Below are 23,844 nucleotides of genomic sequence, written 5' to 3'. Positions count from 1 at the left end.
TTGCACAAGTTTCTCATAGGCACCGAGATGTTCTTTTAAGGCACAAGAGAATTCCCAGAGTGCAGAAGACAGATTACTTAACCAGGAGTGCAAATATTAAAAAAAAACCTTAAAACCTGGGAAGCAGAGGTGGAATTCCACCTGCTGCTTCTGGCAGCATTCAAGTCCCACTACTGTCAGCTGCCAAAGGTATTTCAGACTTTTGTGTGTTTGTGTATATATATATATAGTGTATATGTATGCTTAACCTAGTACAGTAACAAATGGGATTCAGATGGTTTCTGCCAGTGACCTGTGTAAACACTGACCTCTAAAATTACCCCAAATTACATTTCTCCCAGTGTAATTTTGTATCTCAATAAAAATGTACCTCTAAAACTCATTATTTAACACAGTGTGCTCAATCCATTTGAGCCCTATCTTCTGTCAAGCTCTACTTCCAAAAAAAAACAGTTTAATGAAGTCCATAACAGAGCAAGTAGAAAAGGTAGTGGCAGATACACTGGAAAAAATACTGGGCAACGGTCATCATTTCTGCAATGACACTATGTCAAAATTCACAAGAAACTGAGGTACAAACTTGTGTGAAGTAAACATGAGATTTATATTGCATTCATTTGAATTATGATAGTTTCCTCTATTGTGTGGGGGGTTTTTTTAATATCTTTTATTTCCTTAAAAGAAAAATACATCCTCGCATACAATGCTGATATCCTATGTGGTGATGCCATAAATCCCTTAGGATAGTAAGTTTGATGGGTGGTAACCCATTAGGAGAAAAATATATTTTTGAATAGTATTTTACATATATACAATATATATATATATATATATATTTAATTTTCAATCAAAATGTAAAATTTTCTAATATATTCATGAGTATTTTTACGTCCAAAATGAAAAAATATTTTGTATCTCAGTTCATATAAGTTAACAAGGTATTTGATATCCACCAACAATATGATTTGCTTCATTTCTACAAAATTAAAAGAAAACAAAGAAAGAGTGAGTTACAAAGTTTTCCTTCTCCAAATACAGTAACATTTTGAAGCTGGATAATTAATAAAAAGAACACCAAGCTTTGCATTGTGAGCAACCACAAAGAACGCAAAACGTAATCTAAGTAGAAACTAGCATTACTATATTAACCTGAAGAAAAAAAATTTTGAATCCCTTTTTTCTGATAGAATGCGTCCCGTGTAAGAAAACATGAATTTAAAGCAAGAGTTATTTATACTCTCACCAGCCTTACTTAGTTTCGATAAACTTTTACCCCCCTCAATTCCAACGTACCTAATATCACAAAAGTATGACAGCCACTTATTTACAGGTTTTTTTCAGCACTGTGAAAGGCACATTTATCTTTTGATGCATGTTTCTGCTAATGTCCTAAACTTAGGTTCCAACTGATCTAAGAAGTCAAGTGCCTCTTCTTCATGCTGATCACTGCAGCAGCCTACAGAGCCAGCCAAGGATCCCTTTCCTTCATAGTTATATGAAAGAAGATAATCTTCAGAATGCTTCTGTTCTTCATCTTGTCTGCATAGGTGCACCTTCTGGATAGGAACAGAACAAATCTTATTATTTTCTTAAATTGTTATCCTGAACGTATTGCAAAAAAAAAAAAATTTCTTTTTGATTTACCTTTCATTCAATTATTTTTAATCAGAGTGTGTCCTCTAATGGATTCCTACATACAAAAAATGCACATGATTGGTCTGTATCATTACGACTACAAAATATAAGTATTTAATAAAGAAATAATTTCTACTAATCATGTATGTAACAATAAAAGAGGAAGAACCTGTTTAAATTACCAGTCAAGCAACTAAAAATCACTGAACATTAAAAGCCTGATTTTTACATAACTAGTTAGGCAAGTAGTGAGAGTTTTTTTGATCTCCAAGAAATGGAGTGACTATATTTCTAATGCTGTATACTCATTCCAGCTCCATTGCTAAGTATGAGCTTTAAATTAGCACAAAGCAAGCTGTTAGGATAAAAGCAAACAGACATCCTCAGAAAAAAAAAATCACAAAAGCTTCAATAATTATTCGAAATTATTCAGAATAAAAAATAGCACACTGCCCATAGTTTAAGCCAAGAGAAGAAAGTAATTTACACTTATGTCTGAAATATGTCAAGGATTACTCCTTGAAAGAGCAATATTCCAAAGGGGAATTTCCCAAGGAACAAAGGAGAGGAAAAAAATTAAATGAAACCAACACCATAAAGTCACCTTCCTAGCACATTTTCACATCTTCCTTGAAAAGCCTGTATATATTGACCATAACCTACACTTCAAAGAAAATCCATTTCAGAATACTTACTTCGCCTAAACGAGGATGTGTGAAACTATGCCACTCTGAGTAGGAGTATCTACAAGTATCCATCATAGGCTGGCCTCCTCCTTCTTTAACTGATCCCAGAGTCTGATGTCCACCTCCCTTGACTGATTCCAAGGTATGTCCTCTGCCTTTTACCATTTCAAATGTTTGCTGCTCTCCTGTTTTGACTCCGTACCCTCCTTGATCACATGTATTTTGCAGAGGAATTATATTGTGATCCTAAACAAAACAAAACAAAACAAAAAGCAGTAGTGAGGACATCTTTTTTCCTCCTCATTTTTTCTTCCTTTTAAATTCAAAAGAAGAAATAGCAATCAGAAACTGTCACAACAGAAATTTGAGAAGTCTCTACCTTGGCACGGTGATATTTTGAACTAAAGACTATCCTTAGTACTTAGTGTCTAAAGATCAGTAAATAATCTTGGGAGAGGATACTATGACAAGAGAGAAGCGAGGATATCTGCATTTAAATATGATATTACATTAAAAAACTGAAGTTTTATCCCAGTGAAAAGCATATAATCCATATTCTAGCTTATAATAGCACTACATTATTCTTCACAGGCAACAAGAAATTTGCCTCTTGCCACCATAGCGATTTCTTGCTTTTCAACATGAAATGCTGTTTTTAAGCTTATCTCCTCTTCTTGGGGAAGACAATGTCAGAGGGTGGGGCATGACGGAAAAGAGATGGAGTTAAAAGAGCTAAGTTCCTCTGCATGAACACAGTCCTGGACAAACTATGCCCATGGTAGACTGAAACAAGTTTAGATGCCAAAAGCAAGAAAAAATTTCATTAACAGGGACTGTTCATGAAATCAACTGCATTTGAGGTCATTTTTCAGGGGAAGGGCAGAAATTGCACCTGCAATTTACACAGCTATCTGCTAAATATAAAAAATCCTTCTCCAAGGAAAAACGATGTTTTGCCATTAACACAAATTCAACATAGGCAAAATAATAATTTTCCATCTAATAATCTCATTGTTAAAGATGACTGGAAATGTTATTAAAACGTTCACCTGAAGCTTCCAACCAAATCCTTAAAATCTGGACGAATTACCAGTACCCAGACAAATGACTACAAGGTATGTTTAAATGTATACAGTACTACCACCTCTGCCTAAAGTAAGAATTTTCAACTTCTTGTTAAATAGCAGAGTACATCTAATGATCCCTGCATTGATTACTTATTTCCTTTATCAAATCACTTATTTGCAGGTGGTCCTGTTCTCAAACTGCATTGCTATGGACATGTCAATTTCAAGTTTCTATGTTGAAACAGACAACTTACCATCACTTCTTCTCCTGGAGCTTCTGTGTTTGAAATGATTAAATTGTGGTTGGCACAATCATCAGTCACCTGCCTGTGCATTACCCCAGCACCACAGCAGCCACAAATTGTGATCAGGATTACTATGGAAAAGGAAATAATACTATAAATTTTACCTCACAATCATATCTACTTAATGTTGGATAATGAATTTTTAGGGCCTAAGCATCAAGAATGGTTTAAAAAAATTAATTTCCAAAAATGCCCATACTTAAAGCTTTATATATTCACTTTTTTTTTTTCAAACAGTATAAGGAGTAATCATTGCATTATTGAATTATTTCATTCTTCTAAAACACATCTGGTTTTTCCAAAAGAAATGCAAGCTTTATGAAAGTTCTGTGACTTACACAATTTCACAGTAATGAAAAAATTAGTCCAAACCCAGGTGAAAAATTGTCTTATGCCTACGATTAGGTTGCACATGCGATATTTTTCATGTCTGAATATGCAAATGTCAAATCATACCATAAGGAACTAACAGGCAAGCTAAATGTCCCAATACCAGAAACTTCTGCTTCACAGGAAAGGTCAGCAGAACCCTGGAGGACTTTCAGCATTATGCTATAAAACAATCTTATTTATCCCTTATATTTATTTTATTCCTCTTAATAATACTACTTTTTGTTGGCAGAGACTCACGTAGTAATGACTTTGAATAAAAGAATCATGATCAACTAATACCTCTCCTAAACAAATGACTAAACCTTTCATTCAGAGAAGCATCCTGTTTTCTTCACTTTTCAAACTGTTAGCTTAAAAATAAAGAAGCCCACAAGGAAGACAACAGCTCTGCCTAACTGCCCACTGAGCAATTTGACTTCTGAACATATAAACTTCTGTGAAAACTGGCCGAGAGCCACTTTCATGCATCAGCTGTCAGAGAGATCTGCATCAGTGATTCCAGCAGGTTGCCTCCTGATGCTGACAGATGGGAAGAAGACATCCGTGACAGCCTTGAGCAGAGGGCTAAAATTTATCCACAGTAAAATATAGGACTTATTTGTAAGTGATGCAGTCAAGAGGCTGTGAAAAAGAGGTAGGTGATGTTTCACACAGTTCCTCTTCTGCATGTTCCCACATCTGAAAATTCCACCTTCAGGATATATCCTAAATTTGGGTACCTGCCCCACTGAGATAAAACATTGATCTAACTAGCCTTCAAAACATGTCCAGTGTTCTAGCTACTTAAGTAAGAACAGCCAGCTGAGATTCAACAGGAACAAGACAATTTTACTATGATCAGAAAAAATAGATAAGAAAGAAGAAAAAAAAAATAAAAACCCAACCAAATTCTGAAATACTAGCTACTGTAGCATGTCCTCTGTGGTTTTTAAGGATGTTATTAGTCAGACTACATTTGATTTGGTTAAAAAAAAGCCAACTTACTTTTGCTTTTATATATCACTCTCATTGTCTCACTGGCCAACAGCAATATTACTCTTCTCAAAATCTGTTAGGTTTTGGGCAGCTCCAGTAGCACAACATATGTTCAAGGTTTTGGTCTGTTGTGAACTATTCAACCTGTCCTTTAATGTTTCCGCACCTCAGATGGGGGAGCCCTGGGTGTGTGTGCAGACTGGGGGAAGAGATGCTGGAGAAAAGAGCTGCAGAAAAGCACCTGGGGGTTCTGGTCACAAGCAAGTTGAACATGAGGCAGAAGCGCCCTGGCAGCCAGGAGGGCCAACCCTGTCCTGGGGTGCACCAGGAACAGCATCGTCAGCCGGGCAAGGGAGGGGATTGTCTCACTCTGCTCTGCACTGGGGCAGCCTCAACTCTGTGCAGTTTTGGGTGCCATAATATAAGGAAGATTTTAAGCTATTAGAGTGTCCAAAGGAGGGCCATGAAGATGGTGAAGAGCCTTGAGAAGAAGGTGTATGTGGAGCCACTGAGGTCATTTGGTCTGTTCAGCCTGGAGGAGACTGAGAGGAGACCTCATTGCAGTCTGCAATTTCCTCAGGGGAAGCTCAGGGGCAGACACTGATCTCTTCACTTTCATCACTAGTGACAGGACTCAAGGATTTGGCATTAAGCTCAGTCTGGGGAGGTTTAAGTTGGATATCAGGAAAAGGTTTTTCACCCGGAGGGTGGTTGGAACAAGCTCTGCAGGGAGGTGGTCACAGCACCAAGCCTGAAAGAGTTCAGGGAGTGTTTTGACAAAGCTCTCAGGCACATGGAGTGATTCTTGCTGTCCTGTGCAAGGCCAGGATTTGGACACAATGATCCTGATGGGTCCTTTCCTACTCAGTATATTCAATGGCTCCATGATTATATGGGGTCTTGTAAAATCCCTGGAGAATTCCAGTGTCTCAGATACTCCATGTTTTAATCCACAACACAAGAGAAATCACAAAATGTTCTGGAAAATTAATTTCAGCATTCCTAGAAACAGAAATGTTTCTAGAACTCACAAACTTTTTTTGAAGTCTTTTGGTTCAAGTGCTAAATGCAGATTTTTTTGGCCTCACTTGCATGAACATTCAGAAGATCTCACACAAAATATACTTAAACAAAAATCCACACAGAGTAACTACAGCACAAGATGAGAGCAGGAAGCCTGTGATACTGATACAAATAGAGCAGGTACATTAAGTCAGTGATAACAGCTATACAACTGCCAAAATAAAAAACATTTGAATCAAGTTTGAATCAGGTTATCTCAGCTAATTCTATAATTAAATGAATTGTACTTTGTGTTAAAAAAAATGTACTTACATAGCAATAATAATGATCCTAAGATCATTGCAAGGATGGCCCAGAGACCAAGGGTAACATTTCCACCACTAAGTTGACGAGTCCTGCCGTCGCATTCAGTTGGAGTAACACAATCACAGAGGTTGACTCTTACGATGTTCTCTCCTATCTTTCCTCCATTATCAATCACACTTACAGGAATTTCATAAATTCCATATGGAATATCACTCTTTGGTGAAAGATACCAAGAATTATCTGTAAAAAAAAAAAGACAAAACCAGATGTAGAGTCAACGATACTTGGAACTCAGTTGTCACAAATGTGACCATAATCACAATTTTCCCTTGTGTTAAAGCTATCCTGCTACCAGATCCACATTAATTACTTTCAAGTTAGATTAAATGTGTTGACATAAAACTACATCTTGAAAGGATTTATACTTTCAGCACCTTCTAAATGTTAGAACTGACAAAGCACACCTTATACAACCCTCTGAAAACATATGATTTGAAACTCTGAAGTTGATTTAGTTCATTATAGGAAATGACACTATAGGAAATTACACTAATTGGGCTTACTAGTAAAGATCATCAACTAAACTGTCATTTATTGAAAAGACTTTTGGTTGCATGATTGGAATTATTAATTATAAACTTAATTTATATCTCTTCTTGTCTTTAGTTATATTACTGGATCCAGTGAGAATGACTATATCCAGTGAGGGAAAAAAATCCATATTATCTGCTGCCCTGTTTAGAGGCAATGATTAATGACTGTATTCCTTAAGGGGCAAAAGAAATAGTTTGTAAAAAAATGCACAAGACTGCCACTGATGTACATAATGGTTGTTTTATGATGAGCTATACGAAACAAAAAGTATCATGCAAAATATGGTTTTCAATTTGCCTGGTATAGAACTTGAAATTCTTAGATGTCTTTGCTTTCAGACTTTTCTGTCTTTTGCCTTTTATAGTGAGTACCTGATGGAATACTACAGAATCAGATCCTTTGCAATTAATTCATGTCACTGTAGTAGCAAATGTATATGCTGCTCTTGTTACCATCATTGGGCAACCACCTAGAAACCACCATCAGCTATAAATTTTTATATCAACAAATTACAGGAAACAGTGATTCCTTTGTTAATAAATTGTTTATCTACTTCTAAAAAAATTGTAAAAATAAAAAATATATTAAAGGAGACAGTCAGGCTTTCTTTCACCCAGCTCAGCTTTACAAAAAGTGTGCTGGGTAACAGCAGTAGTAACAAAAAATCTTCCAGAACTTTTGCCAGCCTATAATCAATTTTAGGTAAAGTTTCAGTTTCCCAGTTCTCCACCATAATAACAGAAGAAGAAAAGTACTATTTGTCTTTGAAATATTAGCCATTTCGTTCTTAAATTCCTCATGAATTATGAATATATAGTTCCTTTTCCAGGTGTTGATGCAATGCATTACAGCAGGTTTTGTTCTTTCTCCTGATCTTACATCTTAATTTCGGACAGCAGCCAATTGCTGACCCAAGGATGGTAGGGACAGATTCTTATTTATGCTTTAAGAGACAGATCTTTCTCCTTGCCCTTGGGATGCCAACAGTGTCATCTTCTCTATGGGGCCCTTCGTACTAGAGGAGAACTAGAGGGACCACTGGAGACCATCAATGAATCCTGAAGTAGCTCCACTGACTACACCAATTCCAAACAGAGATTCATCCAATGTATTCTTGCAGACCACCCAAGTGAGAGACAGCAAAGTCTCCTCTGGCAGCCTGCAGCTGAGTGAGGAGGAGGAAGTTTCAGCATACCATCGTGTGGAGTTAACTTCCACATGGAAGCCAGGTTCCGGTCAGTTATGCGATACACAAAGGGTGCGCTGTAAGGAGCCTCATCAGCATCCTCTGCCGTAAGGCAGATTGGTTTTCTGTCTCTGCACATGATATAGTCTGTTTGAGCAATTCGTGGGAAATTCTTGTTGCCAGGCACGATGCAAACCTGGATTGTCCCAGTGCCTGTTTTACCATCTATGAGATAAAAAAAACCTAGGTTTAGCACTTACTTCTAACATTTGCACATTAATTTCCAGTCCAAACTTTCACAATTAAATATCAACTGTAATACCCATGTTTAGAAGGTGGAAAGCAACAGCTGATTTAGAGAGAGAGAGAGGGGGAGTTCTCACAGCTCTTTCTTGGCTGCTTCTCTTTGCTTGGCTGGTTGCAGCTGCATCAGCAGCTCCTACATCTCCATATTCTGCATGTGCAGACTGTATTTTGTTGAGCCTGTGTGTCTGTGTGGGAACACAGAGTCGTCTAACAGAAGGATAAGAGGAGGAAGAGTTCACAAGTCAGGAGTAAAGGACACTACGACAAACAGAAACAAAAGCAGAAAGCAAAGATTTCCAGCCTTTTAACATCAGGAAGAAGAAAATGAATTACACTTTCCCTACCTTCACCTCCCCTGGGAACACAACCACTAAGGAAACAGGGTCGTCTTCTGTCCTCTACTCTCTAAGTCACCAGGCATTCATCAGTGACACATACTATGTCACCAGAGTCTACATGCAAGAAGTGAATGAAATCTACCTCCTAATTACAGTTTTCTCAATACACAAATGGTCAATGCTTGTATATGCATTCCAGTGAAATTACATCAAAGCTACTTTTTAATTATTGCTCTAGAGAGTAGATTGCAGATGCCTATATCATGTTTACTTTATAGACAACAGAAGTTGTAAATAATTTAGATTTGTATTATTTACATTTAATATGCAAACTTGGACCGAGTTAGAAATCTTTGCTGCAAGGTCAATGACTTCTTTTCAAAAAGTCCTCTACTTTTTCTGTTGTCTATCTCAGAGCTGCCAGGAGCTATCACTTATAAAAGAATAGTCAAGAAATAGAAGAAATATAATCCAGAGGAAAATCTCTCAATTTAAAATTACTAAAAGGATTTTAAATGGGGCAGAAAACTTCTCAAAACATTGAGACTGTGCCTGATTCCTAAAGGCTCTCCCTGCTAAATAATATTGCCTAAGCACTTGACAGAGCTACCACAGAGACAAGACAATGGATTGGTTGGGCACTGGTCTGGACCACTACAGTTGTTCTCACACTACATTTGCACATAAACATCTGTTCCACACCACAGGGAACACTAACAGTTAATACTCACTTCTGTCTATTGCAAGGACTGTGACATTGCATTGACCTCGTCTCATTTCTCCTATGTCTCGGTCCAAGACCCTAACAGTTCTGACTTCACCTGATTTGTCATCTATGTTGATCCAATTACACTGGCCAGGTGGTATCCGGTATCTGTGAAGAATAATTTGTCTTGTTAGAGATCCCAAATGTAGCACACATGTGTATGTACAAACACACACATATTTAGATACATGTATTCATATACACTGACAGATGTACAGGTGCACACAAACACAGCCTCAACAACTACATCCCTCTTCCTGTATCCCACCCATGCTGTACTCCAAAAAAACCTAGTAAATAAGGTTGTTTCATACCTTATGCCCTCACTATTGCCAGTCTCTGGATCTTCTGCTACATATCTCCCAATAGCCGTCCCAATATCTTCACATTCTTTAACGTCTAAGCGCAACAGACAGGGTTTAAACACCGGCCCCTCATCCACATCCAGGACATGCACAGTAACAGAGCAGGTGCTCTGGGAAAGTTGTTGTGAATGGGGAGCCAGCACGTAGGGGGCCTCATTGTTAACTCCAATCACCAGGATCCTTTGCTTCGCAGTTTCATAGTCCAGTCCCTGTAATAAAGGTGAGGTGGTGTTTTGTTTCCCTTCAGACCAATACAAAACCCAATGTTGCTTTACCACGCAATTATTACAGCTGAAACTGTGCCACATTTATTTACAAAAAAAGCCAGCTATCCTCAGATAAGCCGTCGAGACAAAGTAAAAGGACATTATTTTTTAAAAAAAAAGTAAAGTTTTAAGTTAGTCAATGAAAAGGGCCTGAAAAATACGCAAGCAAGCAGAACCACTGCAAAATTTTGCATAAATATTCTGAAAATGAGTTACTAAAAGAACAGAAAGCAATTAAATTTAGTAGGGGATTTTCTTTTTCCATATTTAGTTCGTCATTATTTTAGCTTACATATATTTCCTTTTCACCACTAGTCAATCACACTTCTTTCTAGAAGCTACAAATCCATCTGAGAATTTATGGAGTTGACAGTAATTAGCTACCATTTATTCTTCAGACATGTTCTCCAAAGTAATTCTGTACCTTTAATAGAGCTATGATTATGCTAAAGTCATAATGTTCTCTAGTCTACAAAAGCATTACAATAAATGTAAGAAATTTCAGCTGTGTTTGTATACCAAGGACAGAGCTTTAGAAAAAGTTCTAATGATTTCTAGATCAAAAAACCCATAATAAATAATATTGATTTTAAAAATGACTAGCATCTCTACCTCTACAATTTACGTGTTCAAATTTTAATAATAATCTTTTCTGCTCCTTAGAAGTTACCTCTTATGGCAGGTATAAAAAATAATGAGAAAGAGGCAAAGGGATGTGCTGGAGTACAGATGCAATGGGTCTTTTACCTCACATCTGTAAAACACTTCTAACAAATAACTAAACTGACACAAATTCTTATACGTATATGGACTTCCTCTTCTGGACACACCAGAAAAGCAAACCTGAAGTTGGTTTGCTGCAAAATAAAACCTGGAGAGTTTTATGTTGAAATAGGAAGTTTACTTAACTCCCAGAGAGAAGACTGGAGAAGGTGCTCAGTCTTTCCCTGCTTTGCCACTCTCTCATTTCTGTTAAAAACCATGAAGCATTCCTCAGTTATATCCCTAAGTATAAACAATTCCAACTGTAGAACCAGGCCAAAGCACCAAGCTCTTCTGAAATGAAAAACGAAATTATTTGGATTCTGAGCACACAAAACTGAGGAACAATTTGGAAGGTGAACTTTGTGTGTTATGTTTTAAAACCAAAACTTGAAAATCCATAAATTTTCCCCTAGCCCTTCAATTTTTACTTACCTTAACAACACACAGTATTCCTTCATTTGTGTTTTTGTCTGTTGTAATTTCAAAGGCCTGATCATCATTTCCTCGTATAATTTCATATACTGCTCCTGAGCCAGGTGAACCAGGTTCATCAAGATCAACAACAGAGACTCTCAGTATTTCTACACTCACTCTGTTTTCTTCCACTCGTGTTTCATACTTAGAGTACCCAAAAAAAGAAAAAAAAAATTAAATCAGAGAATCCTGTTCCACAAGGCAGGACTGAAGAACACCGTATTTAAATAAGGCTACTTCAACTTAAGGGGTCAACTTACCATGCTGCTGTAATGATTTGTTTTCATGCATTAGCGTATTTTCCCCACTCCTCCCTTATACCTTGCATCAAACAATAAACCTTTCCTGACAGCACAATTGAAATCTCAGCTTCTTCATACATTCAAGGTACCACTGACCTAATTAATTCTGGAATTCTCATTCCAGGAAAGGCAAATTAGCACAGTTTCCCTCAGTTACGTCCGCTATAGATTGTCATTTACAAACAACATGATCAAGCTGAGAATTAGAAAAGGCATAAATTAAAAAATATATGAATAAACAAACCAACAAGAACTTGAAGAAAAGCCCAGAAGGATTAAATATGTCTCTACTCAGATTGCAAAACATAATTTTTTGTAATTTTTTATCTTTTTAAAGTGCTGTGGTATTCGGTACCAGCTGAAGAACAGGCAAGAGTGGTTCTCAATTAGTATTACTGATGATATTCTACAGTAGCAAACAGAAAGGGTAAATTACATGTATTCTTTATGAATGATGAATTTTTTCATACATTTCATATAACAAAATCCCCTGTGGTATTTGAGATGCGTACATGGTTATTGAGACATACTCTTTGCCCTGAATCATACACATGGCTGGAATAAGCAAAGACATTTATATTGGCATTAACTGGCATCAGACTCCATATTTGTCCATCAGGAACTTAGAAAGGGGATGAAAATACATTATTTTTAACCTTTATACAGACACTTTACTTATGCAGACTTACTTGTAACTGTTTAAAGGATGGTGCATTGTCATTCGTATCTTCAATTTTGATGACAACTGTTCCTGTAGTGCACAAACCAAAAGGCTGACCTGCCATATCTCTCACTTCAACTAACAAAGTGTAACTGGGTACAAGCTAAAAGGAAGAATAAAAGCATACAAAAGTTTGTCATACTCACTTTCTTAATTGCATAGTTACACACAGGAGTCGAACTAAACATTCCACTCCTGTTCTATAAGTCTGTTCTAAATTCAGTGCTTCCCAACAAAATGAGACAATTAGTTTTGGGGCTTTTTGCCCTATAGCTCAAAACGAAAAGCAGCAAAATAATTTTCAGTGGCTAAGCAGCACTGAATTCAGCATCTGTTAGTAACATGCACGCTCTATCCTGTATCAAATAAAGCTGTTCACAATATCAGCGTTATTTTCCAGAATGTGAAGTTTTGGAAGACAACAGATGACACATTTTCATCTGCTTTTAGTCACCCCTTTGGAGCAACAGAGTATTCCCTCAGGTTGCCAGCAGGTGAAGTGTTTCAATGCATTGTCTCATTTCACTGAGGATGCATGAGAACTGTGCTGCAACCAGCCTCTGTCTGGGCAATGCAGGATAAGGCAATGCCCGTCATTTGGCAGGGTCTGACACTTGAGTCAATGTCCTGTCCAGTTCCAAGGGGCTCCCCAATAGGAAGCAGCCCACTTAAATCCCGAACTTGAGCCAGAATAGCAGGAAGCTTTTTTCTAATGTGAACAACCCAAGGAAGGGGGACCTGGAAAAAAGAAGCGTGGGAAGAGGGGAGGGGAGGGAACACAGGACAGTACAGATGGATTAGGCACAAAAAGAGAAAGTTTGTAAATCAAGACAATAACTCTAGTTCTGAATGCCTGGAAGTAGCATTCAGTTTCTCTGGTGCAGGAATGAAATTTCCTGTTCTACTTCGTAAGTTTATCTTTAAAAGATAGGCAGTGGACTAGGTTTTCAATCCCTCCTTCCTTCAAGTAGCCACTGTGAAAGCTTCCTTGGTAGTCATGGTGATGCTCACAATCACTGCAATCTTCTCTTGCTAAAAAAGCTGAGCACTGTATCTGCAAGTGCAAAATTTTGCAACATGATGTTTTACGTGGATTTTCAGCCATGAAACAACACAAGTGTGCTTTAACTCCTTTTATCTTCAGAAAAGATGTGCTTGTTGCAATGTTTCCTAGAATGATGGTCTTATGCTAGAATTATTATTTTGAATTACATGCATCTCTCTTTTTTCCCTAGTGTAAACTATCTCTCACATGACATTCTATCAAAAAAAAAAGATATCCTGTATTTTATTTACCTGAAAGCTAGCTTATAAAAATAAATGGGTGGCACATTGATTTTAAGAAATGGTATATTACTATTTAGGTTTCAACCATTGGAGATATTTCTGGTTAATATAGGATGACTGACTACTTCTAGAGAAACTGGTTCATCTTCTATATGAAGAAGCAAGAAGCACCACAAATCGAGCTTAATTAGGAAAAAATAGTGGCTCATGGGATTCCTGAACACAGAAAGAGCTCAGCAAAAAAGTAAAAAAAATTCCATAGGTTAAACAGCTAAGCAGTAGGAAGTTCTCTGCCAAGGTTAGCTAGAATATGGTAATCTATGCACAAACTCTCTGGCCTAATTACAGGTCTCTGAAAAGCGTCAGAAGGTCCTTACAGACATTAACAAAAATTAAAAAGAAGCTATGTCTGTTGATTCCCATACCAGCATTTCATAGAACCATATAAAGGTTTGGCTTAGAAGAGACTCTAAAAATTATCTAGTTACAACTTGTCCATGCTATGGGATTTCATGCCCATGGGCTTCCACCCCCTAGATCCATTTGCTCAGGGGATTGTACAACCTGGCCCTGAACACTTCCAGGGATGGGGTATCCACAACCTCTCTGGGCAACCTGCTCCAATACCTTACTACCCTCTGAGTACTACCCTCTACCATCTAACCTAAATATCTCCTCTTTTAGTTTAAAACCATTTCCCATTGTCCTATCACTGCCCAGGCAAAAAGAAGTCACTCTCCTTTCTTATGGGCCCCCTTTAAGAATTAAAAGGCTGTAATGGATCTTTCCTAGGCTGAAGAACTCCAACTCTTTCAACCTGTCTTTATAGAAGAGGTGCTCCAACTTTTGGATTTGAACTTCTTCACATCCCTCCTCTGGACCTGCTCTAACAGGTCCATGTCCTTCCTGAGCTGAGGATCCCAGAGCTGGATGCAGCCCTGCATGTGGTGTCTCACAAGGGCAGAGCAGTGTTAAGCTATCTGTGTGCACAAAATGACAGCTGAGAACGCTTCAGGAAACATCACCTCTCTGTCCAGCTGTGGCAGTAATACAGAGATGACACCGGTGTCACCATGCAAAGAAAACGCTGGGGTAATTGGTGGGGTTTGTGACACAATGCGGTATTTCAAGGTGGTGTGCAGAGTATAAGGCTCATCTCTGTCCTCTGCAATCACTTTTCCAACAACAACACCTGTGAACACAATACAGCAAATTTTTAGTTCCAAATAGTAAAAAAAATATTTGAAATGGTACTTCTGTTTAAAACATGTGAAAAGAGCTACTTGATCATTTACTGCTGCCCTTTGCAAATTCAGGCTTTGCTGTAACATAATACTCCCCAGGAAATCCCACTGAAATGTCTTAAAAGGCAGGATCACACCTAACACACCAGTCATACTAGTATGTAACAGAGCTGAGTAGTGGTAGGTGTGTTCAGTGATTTAAAACAACGCTTACCAGGCCTGGAATTTTCAGGGACACAAAATTCAAAAAGATCTTGTGTAAAATATGGAGCATTATCATTGTCATCCTCTATCCTGATTGTATGCACAAGTGGTACTTCTGGTGAATAACCATCTGGAGTGGTTGCAAAGCAAATGATCTGTAAGAAAAATTCAGTGCTTAAGCAACATCCAGTACTATTACACTTTTAGTTCAATCGAGAAGTCAATAAAATGAAATGAAATGAAATGAAATGAAATGAAATGAAATGAAATGAAATGAAATGAAATGAAATGAAATGAAATGAAATGAAATACAGTGTGCAAAGCACATCCTTCTCAAGACCAGGCTCTTCAGGCACATGGAAGGGGACATTACTGGTACCTTAAGAGTGAAAGCAGAACAAAACCTTTAAATGCTTTCCAATCTTTCCCCCTTCCATTCCTCACATGCTGCAAGTACTTTAATCACTTTCTCCCTGACCCTTCCTCCAACTCTATCACTTTTTCCAAGTCTCCTGAACACTTTTTTTTCAGGTGTTTACAATGCACCTCAGCTACCAAAATTTAGATTTATACATTGTTATTTAGAACAAAACATGAACAAGAGCAAAACTAACTGCCCATTATAAAATAACCTAATAAAAGGCAGCAATAGGTACTCAAAAATGTTTTAGAAGCTGTTTCTACTAATTGCCTTCTTACACTTCTCAGCCAGTAGAGAGAGCAGTGTACCTTGTTAACAGAGCTGAACAGCTTGAGAGATTCAGCTGAAAACCAGTCGTCTAGAGTTTACCATTATTTTGTTTTTCTGCAGATCTTTTTAACCTTCCCTGAAAAATTCTTCCTAGAAGTGATGCAAATCCAATAGCTCACGATATTTATGCTGCAATTAGAGATTAAGCAAAGAAAAGAAAAACTACTCTCAAGATCTAGATGACCAGCTATTTATTTATTTATTTGCTACTGATTTTATCTCTTCAACACCAAGGATATTACTCAGAATAGACAGGTGATTACAGATCTTGTTTGCTGCCATTTCCCCTGCAACTCAACTTTCAAATATATGCATGAGAGATTTAAAAAAAAAAAAAATATATATTTACACAACATAGGCCTGTACCTGAAAACTTGGATACTGTTCACGGTCTACCGCACGAGTAGCAAAGATATTTCCAGTTTCTCTTTCTATGTAAAACAAACCCTTTGGATCTTGATCAATTCCTGGTCCACTTGCAGAATAATAAATTGTGTAATTCTGAGCTGTGTCTGACTGGACCTATAAGAAGACATTTTTAAGTCCAAAGAAAAACAGCAACAGCATCTCAATACATTTCCCCCTTTTCATGATCATATTTAGCACAAACAAAAACCCCTAAAACAAAAAACCAAAGTTGATTTACTGTTCACAGAATAGGAAGACAGCCTGACACGTGACTGCCTTCCTTTATAATGTGTGTACATGGGAAGGGGAGTTAATTCCAACTCATAAATATTTAGAACTATCAAATTAAAGAAATGACAGTATAAGGAAAAAAAATTGAAACCAAATATCTCCAGAATACTTCACACACAAGACATATTCAAATACAGATAGCTTATTTCTGAATCTGTTCAAGACACTTTAGTTTTAGTGCTTTCACTGAGAATGTGGTTTCCACCTAACAAAGAAAAAGTGAAGGAAGGAAAGAAGAAAGTAAGACCACATAGAGCATAGTTCAGAGATATGCCAATTCAGATAGCATATGCATCTCATTACAAGCACCAACGAGGCAACATTAGACTTATCTATTTATAAACACTCTTCTCCCAAAATACTTTCCTTATTTACTGGATGCCAGAAGTTAGGAGGGTAAGATTAGTAGAAGAATGATTGCTCTGCACAGACTCTGTTATTACACTTGTCTCTACACATCTGCTACCAGACACTCTGTAATCTAGTGAAGGCTAGATGGATCTATGATAACTTTAGTTCTTGCATTTCTCTTTCACGCCTACTTGTTTTCTCCTAGTAAGTCCTTTTCTGAATAACATAGGCTATATTCAGTCTTCAAGGCTGAAGGTACACACCTTGAGCTCCAGAAAGGATGTATACAAGCAGGCAAAATTCACCCCAGTCTGTGTTTACAAAATTCTTTTCTAAGCAATGTTTAGTGGAAGATTGTTTGCTGTTGGTTTTCTTTTAATTACACACACTGATTTCCAGGCCAAAGAGCTCTCTTTGATAGTATGTCTCCCTTCCTTTTTCAACTTTTGCACAATTCCATTTCACTCCAACAACTAAGATCACAAGTTATTTCAGGTACAAGGTCATGAGATATACAATAAACAGGACGGAACAAGACAGAGGATTAATCGCAGGAATGTCAACGGTAGAATACTAGACAGCTCATTTTCTTCATAATAAAAACTAGCATGGGTCATAAAATTCAGGCTCATACAAAATGTACCTGCTGTATTTGCAGTGGGAAAGGTCCCAGTGAGTTCTCTATCATGACAGATGGAATAGGGCCCCACCTTCTTTTGGTTCTCTTGAGAACTGTATCTCTAGCATGCCTGGTCTTCGGTGTCTGGGTTGAGAAGATAGAGAGACAAATGAGAATACATCCATATATTCTTAACTGCATATATTTTTGCTTAACTGCCATCCTGCATTTCCATCTTTTTCCCTCCATTCCAGTCTTCCTACTGACAATTTGTTTTTCCAAGGTCTTAATTTCTGATTGTATCTGTGATAATATCCCAAGCTTTTTCATTTCTTGTAATACTTTGCATGACTAAGATCTGCTTTAATTCCTCAAATATGGCTTTTAAGATTCTTGACATTCCTGATTATGCTGCTTGCTAGTATCTCCCATTTGAGAAAGGAAATCTGCTGACTAAAGCAACACAGTAATCAACAATTGCTAAATAAAATACACTCTACACCAGTATTTTGCCTGGTTTTTTGAATTCTAAAATTCAACTACAGATATTTAGTATGAAGCTGTGTGAAAAATTAATTTCTAATAAATAAGATGCCTTGAAATTAGAACCTAACCTTTTTTTCTTCTTTCACCAAGTCAACATGTATTTTCTTTTGAATTTGTTCTTGAATGTCCTTAAGCAATATGGTAAAAGTCTTTTTCTCAGCAGACAAGGAAAGAGCTGATGTTGTATACACAGAACCATCCTCTAGAACCTTGAAGTTCCCATCACTGGAACTGATAAACTCTGCAGACTGAAGGCATTCCTTCAAATCAACTGTAAAAAAAAATACTCAGACAATAACTCAAACAGCAAAAAACAATAACCCTCATAAAACAAAAAAAAACAAGCCCCAAGTAAAAATTGTATTTACTGACAGATAGACTTCAAAAGTCTGTCATCCAGTATTTAAGCATCACAAATACTGAGTTTAAAACCCACTTATCCACTCCAATTTGATGAAGTTTTCATTCATTTCCACTCTGGTGTTCATTACTGTTCCCTAAACAACATAGGTGCTTTATGGATATCGCTCAACAAAACACTATTACACTGGTAAAATTATGGAAGCATCAGAGATGAAATTATGTACATTTAAATGCGAAAAACACTGCAGACATGCCCATTACTGGACCAGTAGCTATTCCATTTGCCTCGTGCTCCATGCCCTACAATATCAGTGAAGACGATTAATTAATGCAAATGCCCAATGGAGATTTTACATCTTGGAAGTTTTGCCCTCAGGAGGAAAGCACTGACTGGTACTACGTGATTTAATACTCTTGGGAGGACAAAGGCCTTTAAATTATGAGGCAGACAGATGGGAGAGATAAAGACTAACTCTAGAACAAACGATTAGCAAATTTTTAATATGTATGTGATAGAATCCCATACAGGTAATTTCAGCATACTTCCCAGGTATTTTTCACTGTATTTGCTACCACTTATGGCTAAAATAGATTTTTTTGCACTTCAATAAACTCAATTTACCAGCAAGTAGTTTAGCAATACAGCTGGAGAAAAAGCAAAATCGGGATATGACCACAATCCTAAGAAAGAATGATCTGGCACCCTGAAAAGGATGAAAGTCAGAGACCCAAATTCCAAACAGATTATCATTGCAGAGTAAAAGAGGTGTGCCATAGTCTCAAAATCAAAACTTTTCAATACTCTTTCAACAGTATCATAGTGGGTGGGACATGCTGCTGTATGAAAGCTGATGCAAAATTCATGAGGATTCAGAATTCAGAATCCTGTATATGTAGATGACATTTTCAATAAACTAAATTTTATTTTTCTTTCAAAACGCAAGAACAGATGGGAAGCAGAATTTTAAATATGATGTGATTTCTTCTTCCCCTTAAGTCTGTCCTTTAAATGCACAAATAAAGATTTCCTAGACTTTTCATGGTACTGCAGCAGTGACTCCTATCTTTTTTCATCTGTACAGTGCACATGGAGTATTGAAAAGAATATCACTGCCTCAATTAAATGTGCCTCATAGTGCTGCCTATTCCAGCACTGCATTTCCAAAAATACCAGACTGAAAATGTAGTTTCTGATGGCTATATGAGTCAACCCAATGATCCATTAGCTATAGTTTTGTGGAGTTTTTTTTTTTTCTTTAAAAACTCTGGTATAAGATTTAAAAAACCCTTATGGTAAGCAGGAAAATCCTGACCAATTTCACTGTCAAGGTATGGTCCTCGTATCAATGCAAAATATTTCTCCATAAATGCTTAAGTAATGTCACTTGAGCTATAATGGTTTCGTTATAAGTTTTGGGGGGAAAAAAATTCAAGTTCTGTGTTATGCGATTTCTTTCAAAGCACTGCAATAACATGAAGTTTTACTTTTATATAAATTAAGTTTATTTACATAGAGAAATGTTGAAGTCTGTGAAAACTCACACACCTGTAGCAGCCTTCTTCATTTTAAAATTTAAAAGTAAGATAAGGAATTTTCACTATAAAGCTAGATTTTCTAAGCAATTGTCACGAACTACCAATTCACTCTATTTGTTCCTTCTATTGAAATATGGATTAGGACTGCAAACTTGGAGCATATTTCTCTGTTGTCACAGGACTCACAAAGGCACTTCTGAATCCTCAAATTCAGTCTCAGGCAGCACAGAATCCTTCAGCACCTCCTATGCCACACCTTTCAAAGCTGCCTTTGAAAGACTGGTTTGAAAAAAATAGAAGTGGGATGTTTTCTGGTCTCCTCTATTCCTCTCAGTCACCTGCAACCTGCCCTAAACTGAGGCAGACTGTCCAGTCAGACGGGAGCACCCTCCCAACAGAATGTGCATGCAGGACACCTCTGCAACACATCCCCTCGTGTGTTCTGAATGCCCCAGCACTGCTGAGCAGTCACATCCATGTTTCACAGAGCAGCAGCCTCTTGGTGCCTGGTTAAGCAGGTTTTGTCTTCTTTTTCTATCATCTCCTTTGTCCAAATGACTTATTCTCTTCTTCATATGACCGTGGGTTATGGATGAAGTTTGGAATATCAAGCATTTATTTAAATAGTAAGCCTTAGACTCCAAATTTTGAAAACATTAAATTCTGCCATTTTAGTTTTAAATTAAATCCTGTCACCTGACAATAGCTCTTTATGCAAAAGTCAAATGGATGCATGGAGCTGGTGTTCAAATCCATGACAAACACAGGGTGTATCCTTCATAAAAAGGCTGATCCAGCTGTTTAGCTGGATCTCCAGTCATCCATTTATTCCATTAAAAACAAAGTCTCCTCCACTGTTAACAGCATCTCCAGCAAAGGTGCAATGCTGTGTTGTTAAGCTGGGAATTTCATAGTTTCTCTCACCTCTGCCAACTAACATGTCAGCCTCTAGTTCAGAAGGAACATGAAAGATTACTTTCTTGCAAGCTTCACAGCACAAACTCAGCACCTAGAAAACAAATGAAGAAATCAGGAAAAAACCCCACATAATTACATGGTATTTTGAACTAGGCACTGATGCTGACTTTAGTTGGTTTATTTGTTTGTTACGACAAGCAAGTGAAACAGCACAGAAAGCACTCCTCCCTTAAAATTCAGGTACTGTGCAGCACAGTATCCAAAGTTTCACATCGGAAACAGGATCTCACTACTGCTCCTGGATTTATCCATGGCTTGTGTTTTGTTTTTTTCTAAAATCACTCCACCACTGATGTTAACAGCAAGAGTTCCTTTGACAAGGAGATTTTGCCTACATTATTACATCAGTAGTGAAAAGAAAAAATAGAGCTTCGATCCCTCCAACAGCATTCCTGGCAAATTTAGATCCAAGGTCTCCAAGTACTAAGGTTTAATCCATCAACACTCAATTTGGTAGAACTGTGGTGATGCTTAACATTAAAGGGACAAGTGTCTCATTAAAACCACATGACAACACTTGCACTTATGTATTACTTTGCATCTTAAAAGTGCATTCTCAACAAACTAATTAAATGTAGCTTCAGCAATTAGATATGACATAAGTAAAATGCCATGTATCACAGCAGTCCACTCCCATATAACCAGTTGCAAAGTAGGGTCCTCCTAAAAATTCAAATGAGTAGTAGATAACCAGACCTTTTTCTAAAAAGAATCACATCGAGGTACAAAGATTTTCTTCAGCACAGAGCAAGTGAATCCTGATCTCAGATTATATGTGTGTGTTTTTGCCTAGTTTCTATCTCTATGTTTAAAATTATAATCCAAAAATCACACAAACAATTAAACAAAGACATAGAAAAATGTAAATAAATCTATCCACCCTTTTATGTGCATTTACTCTTTCAGGATGAAAGTCTAGCAAAAAAGGAAAAGCATTTTTATTTTGCACATACCTTTAGGATTAAAGGTATAAAGAAGTAAATAGCTAATGGAAATCCTTAAAATTACTTGCGATGCTTATTAAGAAGATGTTTAAATAAAAATACTTTAAACTCTGAAAGACATTAGGATCCTTTAGAAAAAACATGCTGTGTCTGCACCATAAAAGCTCTTCATACAGTTCCTTATATATATACACAGATAGAAAATTGCATTTATACAAATAATTTAAACATCCTTGCTTATGTATTAGTAGGCTTTCCTTATTAACAGAGACACTTCATAAAACACTCTCTCCTGAAAGACATTGCACTAATTTTTAAGTTATTGAAATCACAGTATCTTTTTACATTGTTCTGAAATATTTTAAGAACCAATGACATCTAATTTTTAAATAGTAATGCCAAGCCCAGTTTAATGTCCGCACAAAGAACTACTGAGGAGTTAAACAAAAGTAAGTGGCAGTAATTCATGGACATCAGGACATAAGAAAATATCAGGTAAAAATAAGTTGTGATGTCCTTTCACTTTACACAAAGAAGACATCTCAGGAATCTTTTCCTTTGAGCGTTGTTTGGTTTTTTCTGTTTGAGAGAATAATTTTTTTTTTTCATTAAATGTATGAGCAAAGTTGCTTGCATTTCTTTGGGTTTTACTTTAATAACCTAGCAAAGGCAGGCACAGTGTCTGTAATAGTAACATTTTCATTAAAATGTGCATATATAATTAGTATTCAAAGAATAAATTCAGTGGTTCAACACTACCAATTTTTTTTCCACAGGCTCAAATGATCATCTGCCCTCTTTTTGTGAATGCAATGTTATTAGGGAGGAAAGGAGCTAGGAAACAAAATACAAATCACTTTTACTCATCTACTATAAATTAAAAAAAAAAATAAAATGGGAGAGAGATCTCCCCTGCTCTCCACGCCAAAGGCCTTTCTGGAGCTGATAATTATATACAAATACATTAAACTTAAGGTAAAGGAAATCGCTGAAAAGTGTTCCATGCACAGCTAACTCAGAGGAGCTCAACACGCTCCACACTGGGAACAATCTTTGCCACGGAGAAGGGAGAACCAGATGGGGAGAGGCAGAGGGGGAGATTTAAATAAAATGAACTGCGGTTTTGGTGTTGGTTTGGTTTTTTGGTTTTGTTTTTTTTTTTTTTTTTTTGGGGGGGGGGTTCCTATGAATAACCAGCAGCAGTATCAGCGACCCGAGCGTGCCCCCGTCGCGTAACCTCAGGGCAGGCTCCAAAAGCCACCCGACCACCTGTCCCAACGCGAGCTGCGCATCCCACTGGATTCCTGCCCGCGCCGAAGCCGCGCAGCCTCCGCGCCCCTCGCAAGGGTCCCGCCGAGGAGAAGCCCGACTTGGAGTCAAGAGCCAGCCAGAGATCCCCGGCTCGGATGTCCGTCCTGTGCGCTCCGCACCCGCGGAGCAGCAGAAGCAGCGCGGAGAAAGGTGCGGCCAGGTGCGTGAACGGCCGGCGCGCTCCGCCGCGCTCCCCTCGGCGCCCACCCACTCGTCCCACTCATCCCGCTCGCTCCCTCCCTCCCTTACTCACCAGGAGGCCGAGGACGAGGCAGGGGGCTGCGGGGGCCATGGTGCGCGGGGCTAGGCGGGAAGGGGGGAGCCGACGCCGTCGCTGCTGCCACGGCGGGCGAAGGAGCGAGTGCGAAGTGGCGGCGGAGGTGGCGGCGAGACTCCGCGGGAACCCGGCTCTGCTGTCCCCTCCCGTCTGCCACAGGAGCCGGCCGGTGGGGAGGGTGGGACCGCGAGGCAGCGGCGACTTTAATTACTGCCTTTTTTTTTTTTCTCGGCCTTTTGGGTAATACCCGTCCCGGGCACG

At 37.9% G+C, this 23,844-nt stretch overlaps 1 protein-coding gene across 1 annotated transcript; it reads right to left on the bottom strand.

The window, feature by feature from the left end:
• Window positions 1–437: 437 nt before the first annotated feature.
• LOC136288660 (desmocollin-1-like) lies at window positions 438–23,844 on the bottom strand. Its single transcript, XM_066182114.1, has 16 exons — window positions 23,560–23,844; window positions 20,998–21,082; window positions 18,243–18,445; window positions 17,653–17,772; window positions 16,326–16,481; window positions 15,219–15,363; window positions 14,786–14,952; window positions 12,442–12,576; window positions 11,409–11,594; window positions 9,895–10,154; window positions 9,546–9,688; window positions 8,180–8,395; window positions 6,397–6,630; window positions 3,643–3,764; window positions 2,331–2,567; window positions 438–1,556 (listed from the first exon to the last, which is right to left on the bottom strand). The coding sequence occupies exons 1-16, from the start codon at window positions 23,596–23,598 to the stop codon at window positions 1,359–1,361; spliced, it is 2,646 nt and encodes an 881-aa protein (XP_066038211.1). The 5' UTR covers window positions 23,599–23,844; the 3' UTR covers window positions 438–1,358.

Source organism: Chamaea fasciata, unplaced genomic scaffold, assembly GCF_029207755.1.
Source record: "Chamaea fasciata isolate MVZ Bird 193981 ecotype frontalis unplaced genomic scaffold, bChaFas1.0.hap1 SCAF_1, whole genome shotgun sequence".
In the NCBI taxonomy this organism is placed as follows: domain Eukaryota; kingdom Metazoa; phylum Chordata; class Aves; order Passeriformes; family Sylviidae; genus Chamaea; species Chamaea fasciata.
This window is presented reverse-complemented; position numbering and strand designations above follow the sequence as displayed.